This window comes from Mobula hypostoma, chromosome 27 (genome assembly GCF_963921235.1).
Source record: "Mobula hypostoma chromosome 27, sMobHyp1.1, whole genome shotgun sequence".
Lineage (NCBI taxonomy): Eukaryota > Metazoa > Chordata > Chondrichthyes > Myliobatiformes > Myliobatidae > Mobula > Mobula hypostoma.
In genome coordinates, this window is record NC_086123.1 from 12,660,641 (window position 1) to 12,684,411 (window position 23,771).

General features: G+C 38.0%; 1 protein-coding gene across 1 annotated transcript in view; it reads left to right on the forward strand.

Annotated features, from left to right (window-relative positions):
- Positions 1-23,771, forward strand: part of rbm19 (RNA binding motif protein 19) — a 271,057-nt gene that overhangs the window by 35,530 nt on the left and 211,756 nt on the right. Inside the window, exon 16 of the mRNA XM_063034638.1 lies at positions 2,366-2,450. Within this exon, the coding sequence (XP_062890708.1) occupies positions 2,366-2,450 (85 nt within the window). The remainder of the gene's footprint in view (positions 1-2,365; positions 2,451-23,771) is intronic.

Below are 23,771 nucleotides of genomic sequence, written 5' to 3' on the forward strand. Positions count from 1 at the left end.
TGGTAATATTAATTATTAATTGAGTACTGAGCTGCTCACAGATGACAACCAGCATGTTGTGTGAAGGCTGTGTTGTCTTTGCTCATTATATTGTTCAATTAAAATACAGTTAAGTGTATTCAGTTAGTAATAAGAACTATTGTTTCAGCTTCTGTAAGTTATCAGGAAATCATTCAAGGTGGTGAGATTAGTAAGAGTTAAGAAGCAAAAAAGAAACTTTAACACTTTTTCCTAAACAGCTAGGGAAAAGAACTTATGTTATCTGCACTATCTTTGTTCATGAGATACAGAATTAGCTTACTGATGGTTAATTTTACCTTGATATCATTGTTCACAGTATAGATAATTTCAAAAGATAGATAATAAAGTACTGTACTGTATGCTCATGACAAAACAGGACATGGTTAGAGGACTGGTGGCTTAGCTTTCCATGAGTATCAGTGCTTGGGCAACTGCTATAATTTATGTAAATAATTTGGACTTTGAAACAAGAAGCTGTGTACCAAAATTTACAGATGTTACCAAACGATTAATCCATTGTTAATGGTGAGCACAAATGTACTGTTGTCCAAGGCATCAGAAACTTGCAGATTGGGCAGTTAACTGGGAAATTAACGAACACAAATAAATACCAAATGTTGCACACTGGTAAGAAAAATGGAGGCATTACCTATAGCTTGAGAAATTAAAATAATACTGGTGGAGGAACAGTGGGGTCAAAGGAAGTAGTTAAGCCAATTATTAAAAACAGCTTTGCAGATGAATATTATAAATTCTGACAAGGTACTTTTTGGTACGGTATAGAATTCGAAAGCAGTGATGCAGTTTTCAGTTTGCGTGGTATTATAGTCAGGCTGCAGAGAAATGTACACGTATCAGATCTATATAATGTAAAAAGACCATAGGACTGGAGAAAATACAGAATAACATTTGCTAGGATGATTTACAGGAAATAGGAGAGTGAATGATTGAACAAATTGGTATGTTTCCAGTGTGGGGGTAGGTAAGGTTAAAACTTAGAATGATGTAACAGATCAAATATAGTAATGGGTTGGACAGGTAGCTGTGGAATGATTTCATCTCGGGGAGAATCCAAAACAGTGAACTGCAATTGCAAGATAGACCTTACTAAATCCAGAGAGAAATACCATTTTTATTTTATCTAGTGTTTTTAAAATGTGAGGCACAGTACCATAGAAACTGGTTGAGGCAAATGGCTTTGAATACTTTAATGAAGAAACACATTAATTGGCCACTTTATTAGGTAGACCTGCTTATTAATGCAAATATCCAATCTGCCAATCATGTGGCAGCAACTCAATGCATAAAAGCATGCAGACATGGTCAAGAGGTCCAGTTGTTGTTCAGACCAAACATCAGGATGGATGGGGAAGAAATGTGATCTACTGAAAGTGATCTTGGCTGTGGTATGATAATTGGTGTCAGGCAGGTGGTTTGAGTATCTCGGATACTGCTGATCTTGTGCAGTCGCTATAGCAGGGGTTCTCAACCTTTTTAATGCCATGGACCAATACCATTAAGCAAGGGGTCTGTGGACCCCAGGTTGGGAACCTATGCTCTGTAGTGTTTACAGAGAATGGTGTGGAAAAACAAAAAAACATCCAGTGAGTGGCAGTTCTGTGGGTGGAAATACCTTGTTAATGAGAGAGGTCAGAGGAGAATGACCAGACTGGTTCTAGTTGACAGGAAGGTGACATTCATTATTCTGACCAGACTGGTTCTAGTTGACAGGAAGGTGACATTCATTAAAATAACCACGCACCGCAATGAGCATCTCTGAATGCACAACACATGGAAGTGGGTAGGCTGCAACAGCAGGAAGACCACACCATGTTCCAGTTCTTTTCCCAGATAAAGTGGCCACAAAGTATAAATTTAGAGAGACAGAAATTAAAAGGTATAGCAAGTCTGAGGGAAGTTTTGATAAAAATCTGTGATGGGCAGTCAGGCACATAAGCAGCAGTAAAAATAAGTTAAGCAAATAATTTATTTCAATCCATTTTTATGTGATTATTTAAAATTGGCTTTATTGTTTTATCGGTCCAGAATATTTACTGGTGGATATTGGTTTTCAAATTTTGACATTTAGGATTGCAGTCCTTATTTTATTTCTCAATGAGAGACCAAGATGTGAGCATTAATACTTTCAGCTGTAGTTGATAGTCGCACAATTACTTGTTCTTATGCACCATAGCTCTGTTACTACAACGTAGGCTACTTTGGCATGTAAGCCTGTTAGGGCATCCATAAAACACTTTGTATTTTGCCTAGGAAATATTTCTTAAATCCTGTCAAAATAATACCAAAAAAAACCCTCTCAAAATAATTGTTTTTTCATATTTAGTTCCAGCATGTTCCGCTTTACCTGGAATGGGCCCCAATGGATGTGTTCTGTACTCCAGTCACAGAAAAGAAGCAGACCAATAAAGGTAACTAAGAAAAGTTATCACTGTGCTTGTGTGAATATGTATAGAACTAGGTGCCTAGTAAAGTTCTGGTCATGACAGGAATGCATTTTCTACCCTCTTTCTTCCATTTTGTTTGCTGCTGTCTTTTCTCTTTGGCTCTTCTCCTTTCTTTTGCACTTTTCAGTGTTTTTCTGTCTGTTTCATTTCTTCCTCCCCCTCCCTCTTTTTCTGACTTTTGAATTTGCACCTAAAGTCAACCACCTGTTTTACACCTATTCCACATTAATAATTTTTTTAAAAGTTCTGCTTTAATTCACTCCCCCTTTCCCCCATCCCCCATGATCCTACCACTCTCCTACAAAATAAGGGCAATTTATAGTAGCCAATTAATATGCAAACCTGCACATCTTTGGGGTGTTAAAGAAACCAGATCACCTAGATGAAATACATGTGTTCATAGGGAGTACGCACTCCTCACCCTAGGCCAGGCTTAAATGTGGTCTCTGATACTGTGAAGCAATGGCTCTTTATTAGCTTTTCAGTTGTGCATCTCTGTCATTTACAACACATGCACAAGAGCAAGTGTACGCACACGCACACACACATTTACTTTCTAAACTCTGCTTTTTCCTTTTCATTCTTATTTGCTGTATCTTCACCTAAAGTGCATTTCATGATTGTTGTTAGAACAGTAATGTAGCAATTGATGAATTTCAAAAACTGGATCTGTATAATGGGATAAATCTTGTAGCCTTGATTTGCTGTCTGTGATTACAGCGCATAGAAGCGCTATTCCTGATCTTATCTGATGCAGATGATGTATCTTATTGGCCCTAAATATCCTATGAAAGGTGGCAAAGCTTCTCCCATCATCTTCCATCTGTTGAAGGTGTAGGGCATTTTAAGTATCTCTGATTGTCATTGACATTCAGGAACGTTTTTACACTGATATGACTGAAGTAGATTAAATGCCTTATAGTTTCGTTTTTTCAATAATTTAAATGCCTGAAATTACTCAAAATATATTTAATTATAAACCTTACGCAAGCTGATGCTGGATCTGAGAGTTTTTTTCCCGAACCAAATTGGAACTATGGGGAGTCTCTGGTGAAGTGTCCTAACAGACATGGTGCCTATTATTGCTTATTAGGTTCTGACTCTCAGTTTGGAATTGTTGCCATTTACTGGCAATATCTGGCCTACAATATGTTAAGATAATTAATTCACTGCAATATGGTCTCAGTACATACCGATTTGTATTAATCTTTTTGCATAAGAAGCTATTAACTTTTGTTTGAACAGCAAGTCCAATTAGCATAATTGGAACAAAAATCACAGGACTGTATATCATCATCAAATTTTTTATAAGTAATGTCCCAGAGAAGGGCTCGGCACGAAATGTCGACGTTTATTCATTTCCATAGATGCTGCCTGACCTGCTGAGTTCCTCCAGCATCTTGTGTGTGTTGCTTTGGATGTCCAGCATCTGCATACTTTCTTGTGTTTATGGTAAACTTTGTTTTAGGTCAGATTCTCTGTTGCAGATCCAAATGTAATAGCTTGTTTACTTGAATGCCTCTGTGTTTAATCATTGTACTTTAGTGCAGAAGGTAAACGAGTCAAGCTTTAAAGCTTTCATAATTGCTGACATGACTTCGGAATAGGTCATATTACTTCACATAAAAATATGGCTAAATCAGAAATGACTTCGTATTTTACGATTGTGAAAGTTAATGACTTGAAGAGCATATTGAGCTCAAAGGTTATTTGAAGCCTAATGAACAAGTTTTCAGAAAGAAAATTGTTTAATATTGATGGTGGTTCCCAATAGCTATAATTTTCAGGATTTCGAAAATGAAGCTAGGTGACAATCAATGTTGCATTTGAAATAATATTTCAGAATTTTGTGTATATAGAAGGTAATTTATGGTCTTTTTGAAATAAGAACTTGACTGAACATTAAATCAATTAATACTTTGCAGCTGACAAAATTAAAATTGAAATTTCTATTCGTAAGACCATAAGACATAGAGTAATCAGGCCACTTGGCCTATTGAGTCTGCTCCACAATTTCATCATGGCTGATTTATTACCTTCTCAACCCCATTCTCCTGCTTTCCCCCAATAACCTTTGACACTCTGACTAATCAAGAACCTATCAATTTCCTCTTTAAGTATACCCAATAACTTTGCCTCCATCTATGGCAGTGAATTCTATAGATTCACTACCTTCTGGCTAAAGAAATTCCTCCTAATCTCTGTTCTAAATCGATGTCCATCTGGTCCTGCACTCCCTCACTTGAGAAAACATCTTTTCCACATCCACTCTGGGCCATCCAATATTCAATAGATTTCAGTGAGATTTCCCCCCTCATTCTTCTAACCTCCAGCGAATACAGGCCCAGAGCTATCAAACGTTGTTCATACAGTATGTTAACCCTTTCATTCTGGGATTATTCTCATGAACCTCCTCTGGATTTTCCAATGCCAGCACATCTTTTCAGAGAAGGGTCTCAAAACTGCTCACAGTGGTAACCCCTGAGGAACACCACTAGGTACCGGCAGCCAACCAGAAAAGGCCCTCTTTATTCCTACTGTTTGCATCCTACCAGTTAGTCAATTTTCTATCCATGCTAGTGTCTTTCCTGTAATACTCCAACTATGGTCTGACTAGTGCCTCATACATCCTTGTTTTTATATTCTAGTGCTCTCAAAATGAATGCTAACATTGCATTTGCCTTTTTTTTACATAGACTCAACTTGCATGTTAACCTTAAGGGAAACCTACACAAGGTCTCCCAAATCCCTTTGCACCTCTGATTTTTTTGAATTTCCTCCCCATTTTGAAAATTGTCCACATCTCTATTTCTTCTACCAACATGACCTTGCACTATACTCTACCTGCCACTCCTTTACGCATTGTTCTAATCTGTCTGTCTTTCAGCAGAATCCTTGCTTCCTCAACATTACTTGCCCTTCCACCCATCCTCGTATCATCTACAAGCTTGGTCACAAAGCCATCAATTCCGTCATCCAAATCATTGACATATAACGTGAAAAGAAGCAGTCCCAATACCAACCCCTGCAGAAAACCACAGTCACTAGCAGCCAACCAGTAAAGGCCCCTTATTCCCGCTGTTTGTCTCCTGCTAACCAGCCACTCTTCAATCTGTGTTGGTATCTTTTCTGTCATAAGATGGGCTTTTTTGTTAAGCAGCCTCATGTGTGATGCCTTGACAGAGACCTTCTGAGAATGCAAGAAAACAACATCCACTGACTCTCCTTTGTTCATTCTGCTTGTTATTTCCTCAAACAATGCCAACAGATTTGTAGGGCAAGATTTTCCCTTAAGGAAAAGCATGCTTACTTTGGCTTATTTTTATCATGTGCCTCCAAATACCCCAAAACCTCATCCTTAATAATGGACTTCAACATCTTGCCAACCACTGGTCTCTGCTATTATTTTCCATGGTGAAGACTGATGCAAAATGTTTAAGTTTGTCTGCCATTACTATCTCTCCAGTGTCATTTTCCAGTGACTGGGCAACTCAAGGATATACATTTTCATCATTTGAAGCTACTCCATGAGTTTTCTGACAGTGTCTTCCTGAAAGACAAACTTTCTCCCCAGTTTAAGTCTTCTGACAGAGCCTAGCACTTTTTTTAGATTTAGGATCTCTTTGTATTTAGCAGCATTCTTCTTCCCATCAGTTCTGACCAGATTTTCCAGTTCCTGCTCTGAAAAGAATCCACATAGCATGATGCTCTCTGCACCGTACTTCACAGTTGGGACAGTGTTACCTGGCTGATGTACAGTATTTAATTTATGCCACACATGCTGCTTAGGGTTGAAGCCAAAACAGTTCCACTTTAGTCTCGTCCAACCATAAGATCTTATTCCACATCTTGATGGTATCCTCTAAGTGAAGCTTTGCAAAGTCTTTATGGGCAAGGATATGTTTTTTTTTAAAGCGGGGACTTCTTCCTTGCCACTCTTCCACAAGTGGCCTTTTTGTACAAGACCATCTTAGAGATTGTGGAGCCATGAACTTCATTTTCAGTTTTAGTTCACTCAGTGACTGTTGGTGTCACAGTAGCCTGTCTTACAAGTGCCATTCTTCTCCAGCGACCAAATTTAGAGGGGTGGCCTGACCTGGACAGTGTGCTTTGTGTTCATATTTTTTCCACTTTTTCACAATGGACTATACTGAGTTCCAAGGTATGTTCAGTGCTTTTGAGGTGGTCTTGTACCCTGCCCCAGATTTGTGATTCTCTATTATCACTTCCCTGACTTGTCTTGAAAGCTCTCTTGTCTTCATTTGGTTTGGTCTGTTGAATATCTACCTTACTATTGGACCTTACAGAGAGAGGGGCGATTAATTCAAGTGATCCTCTAATTTTCTACATCAACAGATTGGTTGAGTTGATATTGTACAATATTGCCCCTGAGGAAAGTTAGCATCGTAATTTCAAAAGGCAGTCTCACAATTTTAATTTTTAGTAAATTCTTGACAGGTTTTGGATTTTTTTTTTACTTGACATGATGCACAATGTTTTGTAGATTAGCCCAAAAAATTCTACTTCAATATATTGTAAATTTAGAAAATGAGACAGTAAAATGTGAAAATAGTTGTGGGGGCTGAATACTTTTTCAAGGCACTATATAGCTGTAAAACCTGCTGGTATCCACTTTTCTTTTATTGGCTAGGTTTCATTCACATTTCATCTTTTCTCTCCTTGTGTCTTTTTTTTAATTTGCCTTCTGGTGGTTTTTAAAAGGTTCCCAATCCTCTAACTTCCCCCTAATTTTTGCTATGTTTTATGCCCTCTCTTTTATGCAGTCTTTGACTTCCCTTGTCAGCCATGGTTGCATCATCATCCCTCTAGGGTACTATTTCATCCTTGGGATGTGTCTATCCTGTGCTTTCCAAATTGCTGTCAGAAGCTCTAGCCGTGGCTGTTCTGGTGTCATCCCTGCTAGTGTCCCCTACCTTTCATGTCTCCGTAGTTCCCTTTACTCCACTGTAATGCTGATACATCTGACTTTAGCTTCTCTCTCTCATTCTACAGAGTGAATTCTACCATTTTATGATCATTGTCTTCTAAGAGTTCCTTTACCTAAGTACCCTAATTCAATCTGGTTCCTTACACAATACCCAATTCAGAATTACTTTTCCCCTGGTATGCTCAACCACAAGCTGCTCTAAAAAGCCATATTTTGGGCATTCTACAAATTCCTTCTCTTGCAATCCACCACCAACCTGTTTTTCCCCATCTACCTGCATATTAAAATCCCCCATGACTATTGTAACATTACTCTTTTTACATGCCCTTTCTATCTCCTGGTGTAATTTGTATCCCACATCCTGGCTACTGTTTAGAGGGCTGTATATAACTACCATCAAGATCGTTTTACCCCGGCATTTTCTTAACTCTACCCACAAGGATTGTACATCTTTTAATTCTATGTCACCTCCTTCTAAGGATTTAATTTCATTTTTTTACCAACTGATCCACCTCATCCCCCCTGCCTACTTTGTTATTGTCCTTTCGATACAATGTGTCTCCGTGGATTTTAAGCACCCAACTATGATCTTAATTAAGCCATAATTCTGTGATCTCTAACTGTGCTACGAGATCATCTACCTTATTCCATATGCTTTCCTTCCTGTACTAATCACCATTTTCAATTTTGCCTGTGTTACACTTCAGCTCATGCCACTGATTACAATTTTGCCCTATCATCTAATAATAATAATAACAATAATAAAACTTTATTTATAGAACATGCTTCAGGCAGATGATGTAATTTTAAATGCTTCATAATGGGATAAATGTATAAACATGAAAAAAAGATATGAAAATAAAAAAACAAAAAACGTTAATTAAAAACAAGGTTAAATAAATAGGTTTTGAGTTGGCATTTAAAAGTGTCAACGGAGTCTGCATCCCATGGTTATAGGTATTGTGTTCCACAGTTTAGAGACATACTTCAAAAAAGCTGACCTGCTAATTATCTTTTGAGGGAAATTGTTTAAGAGAATGCTGGAAGAAGACCTGAGCAGGATTATAAAACAAATACGATTCTGTGATGTACTCCGATCCCAGACCATTAAGAGCTTTAAAAATGAGTAAGAAACTTTGAAATCAATTCCAAAGGATACAGGAAGCCAATACAGAGTAGCTAGTAAGGGAGTGATATGTTCCTTCATCCTGGTTTTTGTTAAAAGCTAACAGGGGCATTTTGAATGAGTTGAAATTTGTCAATAAATTGCTTTGGAAGGCCAGTAGAAGGTGTATTCCTCACAGTTTCATTACACACTGCGTCTACTTGTATACCAACTGCTCTATTCTCAGCCCCATCACCCCAGTTCCCCTCGCTCTGCCAAATTAGTTTAAACACCCCTCAGCATCTCTAGTAGACCTGCCTGCAAAGATATTGGTCTACCTCAGGTTCAGGTATAATTACTCTATGTTTTTTGATTAAGTCACATCTTCCCTCGAAGAGATCCCAATAATCTGCAAGTCTGAAATCCTGTCCCTTGTACCAATTCCTCGACCATGCATTCATCTGCCAAATTGTCCTGTTCTTACCCTCGCTTGTGTATGGCACAGGCAACAATCCAGAGATTACTACCCTGGAGATCCTGGTTGTCAGTTTTCTACCTAACTCCTCATATTCTCTCTTCAGGACCTCCTCCCATTTCCTACCTGTGCCACAATACACCACAGCCTCTGGCTGCTCCATATTCAACATCCATACTCCACAGTGCAAAAAAGGTTGATTGTAAAATATGAAAGAAACATTACATATATGATGTAGGCCTAGTAAATTAAGTTGCAAAGTTTAATTTGTTAATTTACAAAGAATAAGAATCAGTGAATTCCAGCTGCATCAGTGAACATACAGTTGTGATTGTAACAGCAGCTTTCTCATTACTTTATCAAAAAATTCTGAAACTCTCAAGTGCATACAACCACCTCAGTTAATCCATAAAACTAAAATAGAAGCAAATTTTATCATTAATCATACCAACACAACAAGAATAAAAACAAGCAAGTCCACAGCAAACCAAAACATTCTTCTGTACTGGGTGCTTGAGAGGCTTGAACTCTTTTTTTTTCTCACCTGCAGCATGAAAATAAGTTCAATTTCAGTTTCATTCTTCACTTGAGAGCTTTGTAACATCTGGCATTTACAAATAACAGTATTATTTGCACATCTTGTTTGGTGTCTTTGGCATTTTTGATCTGAATTGCTGCACAAATAGTAGCCATGCATTCAACTTCCAAAGCTCTGATTACTGGAATTACTTCTTGGTATACCTCTTCTTTACTCTCTTTTGCTGTTAAGGTAATCCTTCAAACTCGTGCTTAATCAAACTTTTGATCAGCTACTCTATCGTAATATTTCTTTTCTGTATTAGGCTTGATATCATCTATTTTTAAATTAAATCAACTGTGAAATGCTTTGGATCAGTATAACAACAGCTTCCTTTTATGGGTTGTCCATTAAAATTTTACATGGAGCTCAACAGTAGTATCAAAGAAAACCATGTGGAGTCTTCTAAAGTGATATTAGGTGGCCAAAAGCCTCTGCAAAATTGTTACAATGTTAAAGGCACTATTTAAAACAAGTGAGATACAGTTTTTGATAGATTGAGATGTCAGCAAATTGAGTTGTGGAATTTGTATTCCTTTTTTGGAGCCAACTATATTCCTGTTCTTGCAAGTATGTGTTTATACCATCAATGACGCTTTGCCATGATTTGCTCCACCATGTGCATGCATAGACATGTAGCTAGGATTCAAGATCTTGAGCGGACGGGGGGGGGGGGAGGGGGGCTTACATTCATGTATTTCAGTATATCTTCAGGAGTCATAAGCATAAAACTAGAATATCATAAAACTTATCTTCACTAATACTTTTCAGGGAAAGGATTCTGTCCTTCCCTAGTAGTCCAGACTAAATGTGACTCTGGAGGTAGTGCGGCTGTCTCTTAAATGCTCCTCCCTCATTTTTGGGGAAATTAAGGATGGGCAACAAATGCTAGCTTTTCATATGCCATCTGCTTCCTCTGAACAAATGAACATTCCAACTGAATTCATTCCCAAACAGGAGTTGCAGATGTTCCTTTGGCCTGATAATTAATCGTGTTGCCTGCTTCACTGACAAAATAAACTTCTGATAGTGTTTTTCCTTGTCCTGCAATGCATATTTTGTTTTTAACAGCAGATTAACATAAGAACATAAGAAATAGGAGCAGGAGTAGGCCATCTGGCCCATCGAGCCTGCTCCGCCATTCTATAAGATCATGGCTGATGTGGCCTTGGACTCAACTCCACCTACCTGCCTTTTCCCCATTACTCTGAATTCCCCTACTATTTAAAAATCTCCGATAATTAAATTTTCAGTTTCTGAATACACTAGAGGCAATTCTCAGTGCTACAAGCTGTCGAGTAATGCTGCTGAACAATTGAGAATATATGATCCAGGATTAAGTAAACATTTCATTCAAGACCGTTCAGTTTCATGTAATGAGCTATTACAAAGTCATAGAGTACTTCAGCACAGAAGCAGGCCCATTGGCCCACCTGGACCGTGCCGAATTGTTATTTGGTCTAGACCCATCAACGCGCACCTGGACCATAGTCCTCCATACCCATCCATCTATTTACCTATCCAAACCCTTCTTGCATGTTACAATCAAACCTGTATCCACCACTTCCACAGGCAGCTCATTCTGCACTTGCATCACACTGTGTGAAGAAGTTAGAACATGGAGCATAAAATAGTACAGCATAGTAATTAGCTCTTCAGCCCATAGAAGCCCCCTTGCAAACTTAGTTCCCCCCTCAGAGTCCCCTTGAATATCCTGTGCTCAATACTCTGATTTCTGAAGGTCATTGTGCCAGCAGCTCTCTTTATGACCCTGTCTATTTGTGATGCCACTTTCAAGGAATTGTGGATTTGTCTCTTGTTCTACCTCACTTCTCTGTGCTTTACCACTCACCGTGTAAGTCCTACCCTGCTTCGTCTTCTCAAAGTGCAACACCTCACATTTGTCTGCATTAGATTCCATCTGCCATATTTCAGCCCACTTTTCCAGCTGGTGTAAATTCCACTGCAAGTTTTGATAGCCATGATCTTGGTGTCAACTGCAAATTTGCTGATCCAGTGTTCCACATTTTCATCCAAATCATTAATGTAGATGGTTACCTTTGTGTGAAGGAAGAAAAATGACTGTGTAATAGGATTAAATGTACTTATTTATTAGAGATACAGTGTGGAATAGGCCCTTCCGACCCTTCGAGCCGTGCTGCTCAGCAATCTCGGACTGTGTCATTTACGTTTTGAGTAGTCATTTGCAGAGTCATGTTAGGCACAGTACATGCTGGGCAATTAGCAGTGTAAGAGTGACGAATCAGGCCTGCCAAGATGAACACGTGCGCACTTGAAAGCCCGTGCAAAAGAGAGTGATTTCAGTATGTAGGAAGCCCATCCGATTCACCGTGCAATCAGTCAGTCACTTGTCACATTTTCACAATCTATCTGATACAGTTCATAAACGACAAGCAACAATGGATCCCTGTGGCACACCACTGGTCGCGGTCCTCTAGTCAGACAGGCAACCATCTACTACCACTCTCTGGCTTCTCCTGCTAAGCCAATGTCTAATCCAATTTACTACTTCACCCTGAATTATTGCATAATTGGAATTAGTCATATTTTTGTGCCATTCTATCATGGCTGATTTATTATCCCTCAACCCCATTCTCCTGCCACTTCCTCATAACCTTTGATGCGCTAACAAATCAAGAAGCTATCAGCCTCTGCTTTAAATGTGCCAGTGACTCGGCCAACTTAACTACAGTTTCTTGCCTCAGCTTGCAAAGTATATGTTTAGAGGTAATGAGCTATTTAAGTAAAAAAAAATCAATAATTTCCATATTAAAAATAATTAATAAATATTTTCCTTGCATTTAAACAGAAGTAGGACACGAATATTTTTTAACTATTATCGGGAAATGATTGATCCCCCCAAATAATATTTAAAATTTTCATCTCTTTTCATCCTGTGAGAGTATAACATATGACTTTTGATAACCTTTTAAGATATTTTGATACAATTTCTTAACATTTAGCATCAGAAGATAGAAAATGGAAGCAACACACAGAAAATGCTGGAGGAACTTGGCAGACCAGGCAGCATCTATGGAAAAGAGTACAATCAGCGTTTGGGTTGTGACCTTTCAGCAGAACTGAAGAGAACCTCCGGCTGAAGGGTCTTGCCCCAAAATGTCAACTGTACTTTTTTCCATAGATGCTGCCTGGTCTGCTGAGTTCCTCCTGCATTTTGTATGTGTTGCTTGGATTTCCAGCATCTGCAGATTTTCTCCAGTTTGAGATAGAAAATGGATATTGTTTACTAAACTCTTCTCAAGCTTCTTGAAAAAGATGTCAGTTTGTCATTGAAATTTCGATTTTAATTGATACCTGTACCCAGCTGGAAACCCGAGAAGAGCTTATTAATCTTATACACCAGGAAAGCACTAGGTCCTTTTTGGATGTTGTTTATTATGAAAGGTGTGCATTGGAAGAAAAATGTTCAAATCTTAAATGGTTCAAATGCTCTGATAAAATCGAAAATGCAGCTGTGGAGAGAGGAAAAGAGCAGACATCTAGGTCAATGATGTTACCTGGCCTCTGGAGAATTACTAGAATTTTCTGTTTTTATTTCAGATTCCATATTTTGTTTTTGGATTAGAATGTTGGGTTTTTTAATCGATTTCTGGAGATACTTGTATTAAGAAAATTGTCATGGAATCTACATGACAGTCCATAAAATGAGCAAGTGTGACCTTCAATCTTTTTTAATCAACATAATTTAGCTTTCTGGTGTTTTCTGTTTTGGCTACTACTTCCAGACCTGTCTTTAAAAACATGCAATATTAAAGGATATTTACTAGTTTAGCAAAAGTTGCATTCATTAAGAAAATCAGAGGCGGTGCGACTTCCGGGTCATCAAGGGAATGGCGGCGTAAGGAAAAGGTCTCTCGACAAAAAAGAAGGTAAACTGCCCCAAAATCGAATTTAGACAAATACTTAATATTGCATAACTATGTTAATAAAAGGGGCAAGGATGATGTCTAAGAACAAGATTAAAAAGTCCGCTCCGAAGGCTGATAAACATAAAGAGACGCAGCAAGGCGACGGGCCTAGCTCCCCCACGGCAAGCCAGGACGGAGATAATGAGGGGGAATCGGTGACTCTGTCTTTGATTCTCGGAGAGATTCGTGAGTTCCGACAAGATAACAGCAAACAGCTGGAAGATATTAAAGGAGAAATAGTAAAAACTAACTCGCGGATAGATGAAGCCGAAGCGAGGATTGTTGGAATTGAAGAGAAGCTACAAAACGCAGAGGAGGTGATAGCAGAAATGCTGAAGCTACAAGACCAACTCCAGTGGAAACTAATAGATCAAGAAGGCCACTCGAGAAGAGAAAATGTGAGGATCTACGGAGTTCCCGAAGGAACTGAAGGTAAACCCGGATTGATGATTCCCTTCGTGGAGAAGCTAGTTAGAGAGAACCTTGATATACCGGCCGCAAAAGACCTACAGATAGAAAGGGCTCACTGTGCGTTGGCACCACAGCCTCCGGCAGGCACCCAGCCCAGATCGATTCTGGTCAGATTTCTCAGTTACAGAATGAAGGAAGAGGTGCTTAAAAGGGCATGGCAAAAGAAAGGTTTCATGTGGAACAACTGTAAAATCAGTTTAGACCACGACTACGCACCGGGGATTCTTGCCAGACGGAAGGAATATACGGAAACACGGAGAGTCCTGAAGGAAAACAACATCAGATTCCAGACCCTGTATCCAGCTCGGCTGAGAGTCTTTTACGACGAAGGGACAAAAACTTGCGCTACGGTGGAGGAGGCAACGTAGGACCTGGCGGACCGGGGACTACCTATTAAAGTTATCACCCAGCCGGAGTCGCTACTGGAGAGGATTCGGCAGAAGTCGTGGCAGTTAGTGGGGCGAGGACGCTCCACACGAACCAGAGTGTCAAACTACAAGGAAAAGCTGCAAATATTCAGACGCGACTGTACAGAGAACACAGATTAATTAAGAGAAATGACTGAAAAGAGTAAATCGGACTTAAAGGTAAAATGAAAACTGGTAACTGAAAATAAACTAGGCGGAATAACTTGAATGATAGCAATTTGGTCGAGACATAAATAGGAGAAAATTCTCTATGATTATTCAAACTGCTGAGGGCCCTCTAACACAGGGTGAAGATAGAGGTTATCCCTCTGAACTGAGGCGGGTCGGTGCTCAGGCCTCACTGTGGGAAGTCGGGAAAAATTTTCAAACGTTACACGTTCAAAAATGTCTAGGGTGTGGTTATATGTCTTGGTTTACTGCTGAGAAGGGATTGCTTACTGTTTGGTTAGAAAAGGAGAGTGTTTTTTTTCTACTAGAGAAAAATGCAAACTGAATTGGTAAAAATAATTTCCTATAATGTTAATGGGGTTTTGAATCCAATTAAAAGAAATAAGATTATGTCCAAATTGAAAAAAAGAGAGGGCACAAATAGCTTTCCTCCAGGAAACACGTATGAGCCAATCTGAACATGGAAAATTAAAAAGAATGGGCTTTAAGCATGTATTTTATTCATCATATAAATTGAGTCACAAAAGAGGGGTAGCTACTTTAATATCAAGTGCTCTTAATTATGAACATATTTCAGAGACTAAAGACAAAGAAGGACGGTTCGTAAAACTCACAGGAAGAATAGAAGGTACAGAAATAACATTGCTGAATGTTTATGCTCCTCCAGGTTGTGAATGGTCATTTTATAGACACATTTTTGACCTAATGGTCAGTTCTCAAGGGGTAGTAATTTGTGGAGGGGATTTTAATATTAGATTAAATCCTATATTAGATTCTTCAAGAATAGTTACTCAGAATAAACCTCTGACTCGGAAAGTGAATTCATTGATGGAGGAGTTGGGAATTATAGATGTCTGGAGGGAATTGCACCCTACTAGTAAAGATTATACATATTACTCTTTCCCTCATTCAGCCTATTCAAGAGACTATTTCTTTATCTTTAATACAGATAGACTCAGGATAAAAAACAGTAATATTGCAACAATTGATCTGTCGGATCATAGCCCAGTCTCTATATCTCTAATCCTGGAAAGGAAAATGAGGAAAACACTATGGAGGCTGAACTCACATATACTCAATAACCCAAAAGTAATGGAGAGATTAAGGGGAGAAATCAAAAAATATCTAGACCCTAATGACACGGGAGAAACATCACCAGTGATCTTATGGGATACATTGAAAGCTTTACTGAGAGGGAAAATTATTTCCATTAACACTCACATGAAAAAAATCAATGCACAAAAATTAGCAGACCTTCAAGGAAAATTAAAACAACTTCAAGTTGTAGATAGCAACAAAAGTAAGTCAAATCGAAAACAGGAAATTAGGAAATTGCAAAGTGAAATTGACGATATTTATACATTGGAAACTCAAAGAAATTTTCTTTACCTGAGACAAAAGAATTATGAAGTAGGAGGTAAATCAGCTAGATTATTAGCATATAAATTACGAAAACAACAAGCAGACAATACAATTCATAAAATAAAGAATCCAAAGACAAAGCTTGTGGAGAGTACAATAGGGAAAATTCAACAGAGTTTTGAAACATATTATCGAGAGCTGTACTCCCAACCCCGGGCCCCCAATGAGCCCTATATAGACAGTGTATTGAAATTTTTAGATCTACCTAAACTTACAGATTTACAAAATGAAAGTTTATTAGAAGCAGTAACTGTCAAAGAACTGAATGTGGCCATCTCTAGGTTAAAGGCTGGAAAGTCCCCGGGTTCTGATGGGTTTACCTCAGAGTGGTACAAGTCCCTGAAGACACAGTTAGCCCCATTACTACTTAACACCTTTAATTGGATCTTGCAGAGAGGAGAAACTCCACCTTCCTGGAGAGAAGCGATTATTTCAGTTATTCCTAAAGAGGGTAAAGATAAACTAGAATGTGGCAATTATCGGCCAATTAGTGTTCTTAATTTAGATTACAAACTATTTACATCTATATTAAGCGTGCAGATTGGAAAAGCTTTTACCTGGCCTAATCCACTTAGACCAGACTGGATTTATTCAACAAAGACAAACACAGGACAACATAAGGAGAACTCTGCACATATTAGAACAGGTTAATAAGAACGAGACAGAGACAATGGTAGTAGGATTGGACACTGAGAAAGCTTTTGATTCGGTTAGTTGGGCATTCCTATACAGAGTGTTAGGAAGATTCGGCTTTCAAGAAAAGTTTATTAAAGTAATTCAGATTCTATATGACAGCCCTACAGCCCGAATTAAGATAAATGGAGACCTCTCTGACTCCTTCATCTTAAGAGAGAGGCACTAGACAGGGATGCCCAATTTCTCCTCTCCTTTTTGCGCTATATATTGAACCGCTTGCCCAACTAATAAGACAGAGCAAAATCGTAAAAGGTATCAAGGTGGCAGGGATTGAACAGAAAGTGGCGTTATTCGCACATGATGTTTTGGTCTATCTGAGTGAACCAGAAAAATCATTTATAGGATTGTTTACACTGTTGGATGACTTTGGGAAAATATCAGGTTATAAAATAAATGTAAAAAAACCACAGGTTATGTCCCTAAATTATACACCATCCAAAAAATTGCAGGATACATATGATCTTAAGTGGGAAGCTAAATCATTAAAATATTTAGGAATAACCCTGCCGAAGGATCTTTCAACACTGTCACAGGTAAATTATGGGCCATTAATCTCAGAGATAAAAGCAGATATGCATAGATGGAATCTTATCCCCTTTTTAAGTTTAAATTCAAGGATAAATACTATAAAAATGAATATTCTTCCTTGGTTATTGTATCTTTTCCGTACTTTACTAGTGGAGGTGGATGATAATCAATTCAGGGAATGGGACAAATGGATTTCCTGCTTCATTTGGCAAGGAAAGAAACCTAGAATTCGATATAACACCTTACAGTTAGGGAAGGAAGGAGGAGGTATGGTTCTTCCTTGCCTGAGAAATTATTTTTATGCCTCACAGATAATCCCTCTGTTGTATTGGTGTAATAGGGAATATAAGGCTAGATGGAAGGAAATAGAATTTGGATTAGTTGACAGTTTTCCTCTACAGGCCTCAATAGCTGACAAAGGATTGATGGCCCAGTTGGAAAAATTTAAAAACAGTTGGATAAATCTTACATTAAAAGTATGGCAGAAGGTGGTTAATTCATGTGGAATTAATAACATGTTAAAACTCTTTAGATGGTGTGCATATGATACCGAATTCCTTCCCAACAGAGGAGATAAAAGATTTGAGCTATGGATAAAGAAAGGTCTTACAACCTACCTCTCATTTATAGATAAAAGAGTATTACAAAGTTTCCAAATCCTGCAGGACAAACATGGCCTAGAACATAATGACTTTTTTAGGTACCTTCAAGTACGAAACTATGTTAACCAGAGTTGTAAATATACAGACCTATCAACAGTAGAATTAGAATTTTTCAAGATTCTGAATTCGGCTTGCAGTTCAATACCTAGTAAATCAGTTTCTCGATTATATAATGCACTGTCCCATGCTAAAAATGTAAATACACTGTATATTAAAGAGAAGTGGGAGAAAGAAGCGGGGTTGGTACTTTCAGAGGAGGCTTGGGGGAAAATCTGCAGCTTTCAATGGTCCTTGAATAGTTCTTTGACTTGGAGAGAACATTGTTGGAAAAACATTATAAGATACTTCAAGACCCCATATCAGGAAAAATATAAAGATACAAATGTGACGTGTTGGAGAAGGTGCGGCTCCAAGGAGGCAAATCATTTTCATATTTTCTGGGATTGCCCTAAATTAAGTCTATATTGGGAAGGTATTCATAGAACATTAGTTAAGGTACTTAGGTCCCAGAACTTTGAGACGCTCTATTTGGGGCATGTATTGTTTCTTGAACAGAAGGAAGATATAAAGTTGCTGCAGGCCCTCTTAGCGGCAAGTAAGAAATCAATCACTAGAGAATGGCTAAATCCAATACCACCTACATTAGAAGATTGGCATGAAATTATCTTGGAAATATTTAAAATGGAAAAGTTGACTTACTCCCTGAGAATTCAAAAAGAAAAATTATATCAAATCTGGAATAAATGGATTGAATATATAACCCCAATGCGAGCAGACTTTCGATGACTCTCCGAATGATTTATACTGCTCTTCTCATCAACACAGTAATATTGCTAACGTAAGCACCCCTAGTCTAAATGTCTTTTTTTTTGTTTTCTTTTGGAAAATAGAGAATTAACACAAGTAAAGGGAAAGATTTGGGAAAGGGATAAAAAAATGAAAAAATTAAGTAAATAAGTACATAGGGATTGGATAATTATGTCTGCGGACAGGAGCAAGCATGGACAAATTAGGATATAAACACCTACAATGGTTGTTACATAGGCTTATATACAACATTTTGGACCAGTGGAAATGGTCCAGAAGGGTTATATGGAAACTATTATTACCATTTTTCTTAACAACTAATACCATTACTTAGCCTAATAGGTTAGATTTACCACAGTACATAATTATCTATTTAAGTGTTTATTTTCCTTTTATATCATCTCAATGTGTACTTAAGAATGTATAAATAATTGTAGTTTTACACATATAAAAAAATGGAAAAGGTTATATGTGTGAAAAAAGTACATGATATTTGTGAATTCCTTATCCAAATAAAAATAAAATTAAAAAAAAAGAAAATCAGAGGCATCAAAAGAATACCATTTTGAGATCAACTGAAAAATGTATGGGGAGCGTGGAAGGAATGGTATATGTTGTCCAATACAACAACATGCATACTGTGTAGATCCCACACATGACTGTATTGTAATACTGCAGGCCAGTACTAATCCCAGCACTCTTTTCTTCTTCAAGGACATGACTCATTTTGAACTTCCATGTTTTTTTTTTCATACTATGTATAAGGCTGCAACAGTGGCCTTTGGGGGAGGTGAGCCTTGAGCTTGGAGAATGAAAGCAGCAATGCCAATCTGGCTACTAGTCACCAGGGAGCTATTATCTTACTGTGCCGAGACCCAGGCCCTGTGATAATGAACTTCAGGGGAATGCTTCGTGAAGGCTGCAGTTCACTGATAATAGCTTTTGTTGTTCAGGATGTGCTTTGCATGCAGAAAGACTCAGAATTTTGTAGCTCAAGAATAATATAACTGCTTTTTGCTTTGCGTGACTGCATTTTATCGTACAAGCCACAGATGGAGGTGCATTTAAATCTTTTTGCTGATGGATTAACTGTCAATGATTTATTAATTTCCCCAGAGTTGAAGAGCCTTCCTTGCGAAATTTAAAGAGATGAAATATTTAAAAATTTCTTTGGCTTGAAATAAATTGGAGAAATTAAAAAGACTTTATTGTTCATGACAACCTTTTAATATCTGCAAATTTTTATCAATATTGGAATGTGATACGCAAATGTGAATTTGATGTGTTACAGGTATGGGGAGTATTTGCTTGGGGGAATTCTGACATTGAATATTTTCTTGTGTGCAGGTATTAGAAAAGTGTACCTTTCAAGAAAGTGATTTTTTTAAAACTATTGTGTTGCTAAGTGCCTTCACAAGATCATACACTAAAATTGGATATCGACCTGTGTGCTGATTTATGATTGTGGTGATACCTCATAAGGGATTGATTTAGTCAAAATAATCAGTGCATTCTACCTGTAATTGAAATATACTGTTCAAAAAAAACTGATTTGTAAAATTGTTCTCAGTGCATTGTTTGTTTATTGTTTATATAAGGTGCATCATATTTGTATACACATTTTGGTAACTTTGAACACACAAGCCAAAAAGCCATTTGAAATCTGGTATTTAACTGATCCAAATACCTGCTAGAAAATGCAGAAGTTGGCAGCCGTCAGCAAGCAATTAGGAAAGGCAAATAGATATGAAATAGCAAAGCAAAGAAGATGGAGTATAAAAGTAAGAAAGTCTGGCTTTACAGGGCATTGATGGGACCACATCTAGAATACTGCATGTACTGGTCCTCCCCCTGGTTACAGTGTGGTTCCATTCCTCTGAACTGTTCATAACCCTGAACAGTTTGCAAGTCAGAAATGAGGCTGGGAACCGAGTTGCCACATATCAGAAGATGCCTGTAGCTCCACAGCAGCTGCCAAATCCATTTTTCCAGTCTCCTAAATACTCAGTCATGTGTAAAAACACTCGTAAGCTGAGGAGGTGCTATATTTAAGGAGAGATATAGTTGCATTGAAGGTAGTTCAGAGAAGCTTTGTAGATTGATGAATATGATGAAGATGTTGCCTTTGAAGAAAGATGGTACTGACGAATCTGTATTCATTGGTGTTTAAAAAAAATAATAGATGGTGTTATTGAGACAAAGTTGAGAGAATTTTAAAAAAGTCATGCTTAGAGGATGTTAGCACTTGTGAGAAATCTAAAACAAGAGGGCATATATTGAGAGCAAAGAATTGCCATTTTAAGCTGGAGATGAGGAGTTTCACCTCTGTGGTGAGAGTTTGGATTTTGTTTGGCCTTGAAGACTGCAGTGACAATTATTAAATATGCCCAAAGCTAAGAAAGACAGTTTTTTTTTGTTTTCTTGATGGTTGTGGGGCACAAGCAGAAACATATTTCTGAGGCCAATATCAGATCAGTCACTAGCTGAGAAGTCAAGACCCACTTCTGCTCTTTTTTTATCCAGCTGCACTCCTAACCTTTGCATCTGTTGACCTTGATTGCATCACTCTCAGTACAGCTATAAAATGAGTAAAAGAGAAAAAAAACCAGGAGATTCTGGAAATATTTTCATGACCCTCCAAATATAAAGTTAAAGGAGAATTTATTGTTTTTGTAAATGTGTATAATTTATACATGTACATTTTTAACCAGAAAAAGGTCCAATTAGAACAAAAATAAAAGAAATTCATTTTAGTGCAGAGTGATCAGAGTAGTGTTAGTGTTGCTAAACTGCACTGTTTTTCTGGTTGGTTCAAGAACTGAATGGAGAAGTAGTTGTTCTTCATCCTGGTGGTGTGGGACCTCATACTTATGTACCTCCTGCCCAATAGTAGCTGCGAGAAGATGTTATGGTGGGAATTTTCGAATGTCACAGTCTTGAAGCAGTGTCTGTTACAGATACTACTAGTGGTGGGAAGGGATGAGCCTGTAATGTATTGAGCAGAGTCCGCTCTGCTCTAGTGCATTCAAATTGCCATACCAGACCATGATGGAAATAGTCAGATTACTTTCATCTGTAGAAATTTGTGAGAATGTTCGATGTCAACCTTAAAATCCCTAATCTCCTAAGAAAGTAAAGATGTTGGTGTGATTTGTATCTATCTAGTTGGTCCAGGGTAGGTCATCTGATATGTTTATGTGCAAATATTTAAAGCTGCTGACTCCACTTCTAATTTTCCTCTCTCTCCTTCCCTCCCCCCATTAAACTGGCATACATTTGCCCTGCTTCCCCTTCTTGAAGTTCACAATCATTTCTTTAGTTTTGCTGATATTGAGTGAGAGGTGGGCATCATATGATGGCAAAGGATAGAAACAGATATCAGGTCAGTAAAATTTTAGATTAGATGTTTTTTAAGCTGCAGTGAAAGGAAGAAGAATAAAGAGAAGAATAGGATTTCATTGTTGGATGACGAGCTTGCTGATACAGGTGGTAGTGATTTTGGCTGAGTGAGAAAAACTTCTTCTTGGCTATGATGCAGTTGAAGAAGTTGTAGATATATGAATGAAAGCAGGGGAGATGAAGATGAAGCAAAACAAAAATAGTGAACCTTTAAGGCACAAAGTGACAAAGCAAAGCACTGCAGATCCTGGAAATCTGAAATAAAAAGAGAGAATGCTGGAAATGTCCATCTGGTTAAGTACCATCCATGGAGAGACAGAGTTTGCATTTCATGTGAATAACCTTTAATCAAAATTGGCTAGTTCTGATACAATGTTCAAAGACTGGTTTTCTGAAAGTGTTGAATTTACTGTTAAGTCCTGAGGGCTGTAATGTGGCGAGTCTTCTGATCTAGCAAATTACAACCTGAACAGTCTCGGATAACTTCATATCTGTTTTTCTGTATTTCCTGAGGGTTAAATTGTATAGCTTTCCCCAAATGGGCACAGACGTAGCAATTTGCACACCAGCTGGTTATTGAGGCAATGCAATTATTTTAGCTTAGATTATATCTCAGAGACAGCATGCATTGCTGGCAAAGCAGTGTGGTGGCCAATGGCACCCAGCATCCTGTGGAAGCCTATAATCCTAACAAAATTATGTGCTTACTCCTCAGCTTGCCTTCTGACAAGAGAATTAATCATAGTCAGCTGTTGTGTGGAAACCATCAGTGACTATCCTTATTCAAAAGCTGCAAGATGTTACAGTTCTCTCGAACTTCAATACTGAAGAATCTTAAATGCATAAACATTTGTAGCACAATAAACTTGGATGTGTGTTGCTTGCCCTACTCTGAGGTTGGAGATAGAGGTATTGTAATGACCACTTTCAATGAGGCCATTCTCACTGAAGGCAAACACTATTTAAGTGAAAGAATTGATAATACACTCATTTTAAAGGATGAGGTTTTGACATCCTATGTGCAAATAACTGATACAAAGAGATTGGCAATGTGGGAGGTTAAATGTGCATTTCTTAATTTTAGATGGTAAACATTGGGAGAAAAGAGAAGCTGGGCAGTGTGTTAACTGCTTTCATTTGCAAGTATTTGAACTTGTCTGTCACTATAGGTGTTGGGGTGATGATTAAATCTTAGTGCTATAAAAGGATTTGTAGATCATCCAATGAGAGTTTCAAGTATTCTCTCCTTTTTACAATGTTCCTCTTATTTGTAACTTAACTAAGCAATCCCTTTAGTATAGCATTGATCATCATTCTGAATATCTTCTCCTTTAGCTCACCAGTATTTATGGCTAATTTTTGCCACATGAAATTTCTTATCGAATACTACCAGCACAGATACATGCCCTTCAGTCCATTTAGTCCTTGCCGAATTATTATTCCCTCTAGTCCCATTCACCTGCATGTGGACCGTAGCTCTATATACCCATCCCATCCGTGTATTTATCCAAACTTCACTAAAATGTTGAAATCAAGCCCATGTTTACCACTTATGTTGCAACTTATTCCACACTCATTACCTTCTGAGTGAAAAATATCCCCCTCATGTTCCCTTAAACATTTTGCCCTTAGCCTTTGACCTTCAATTC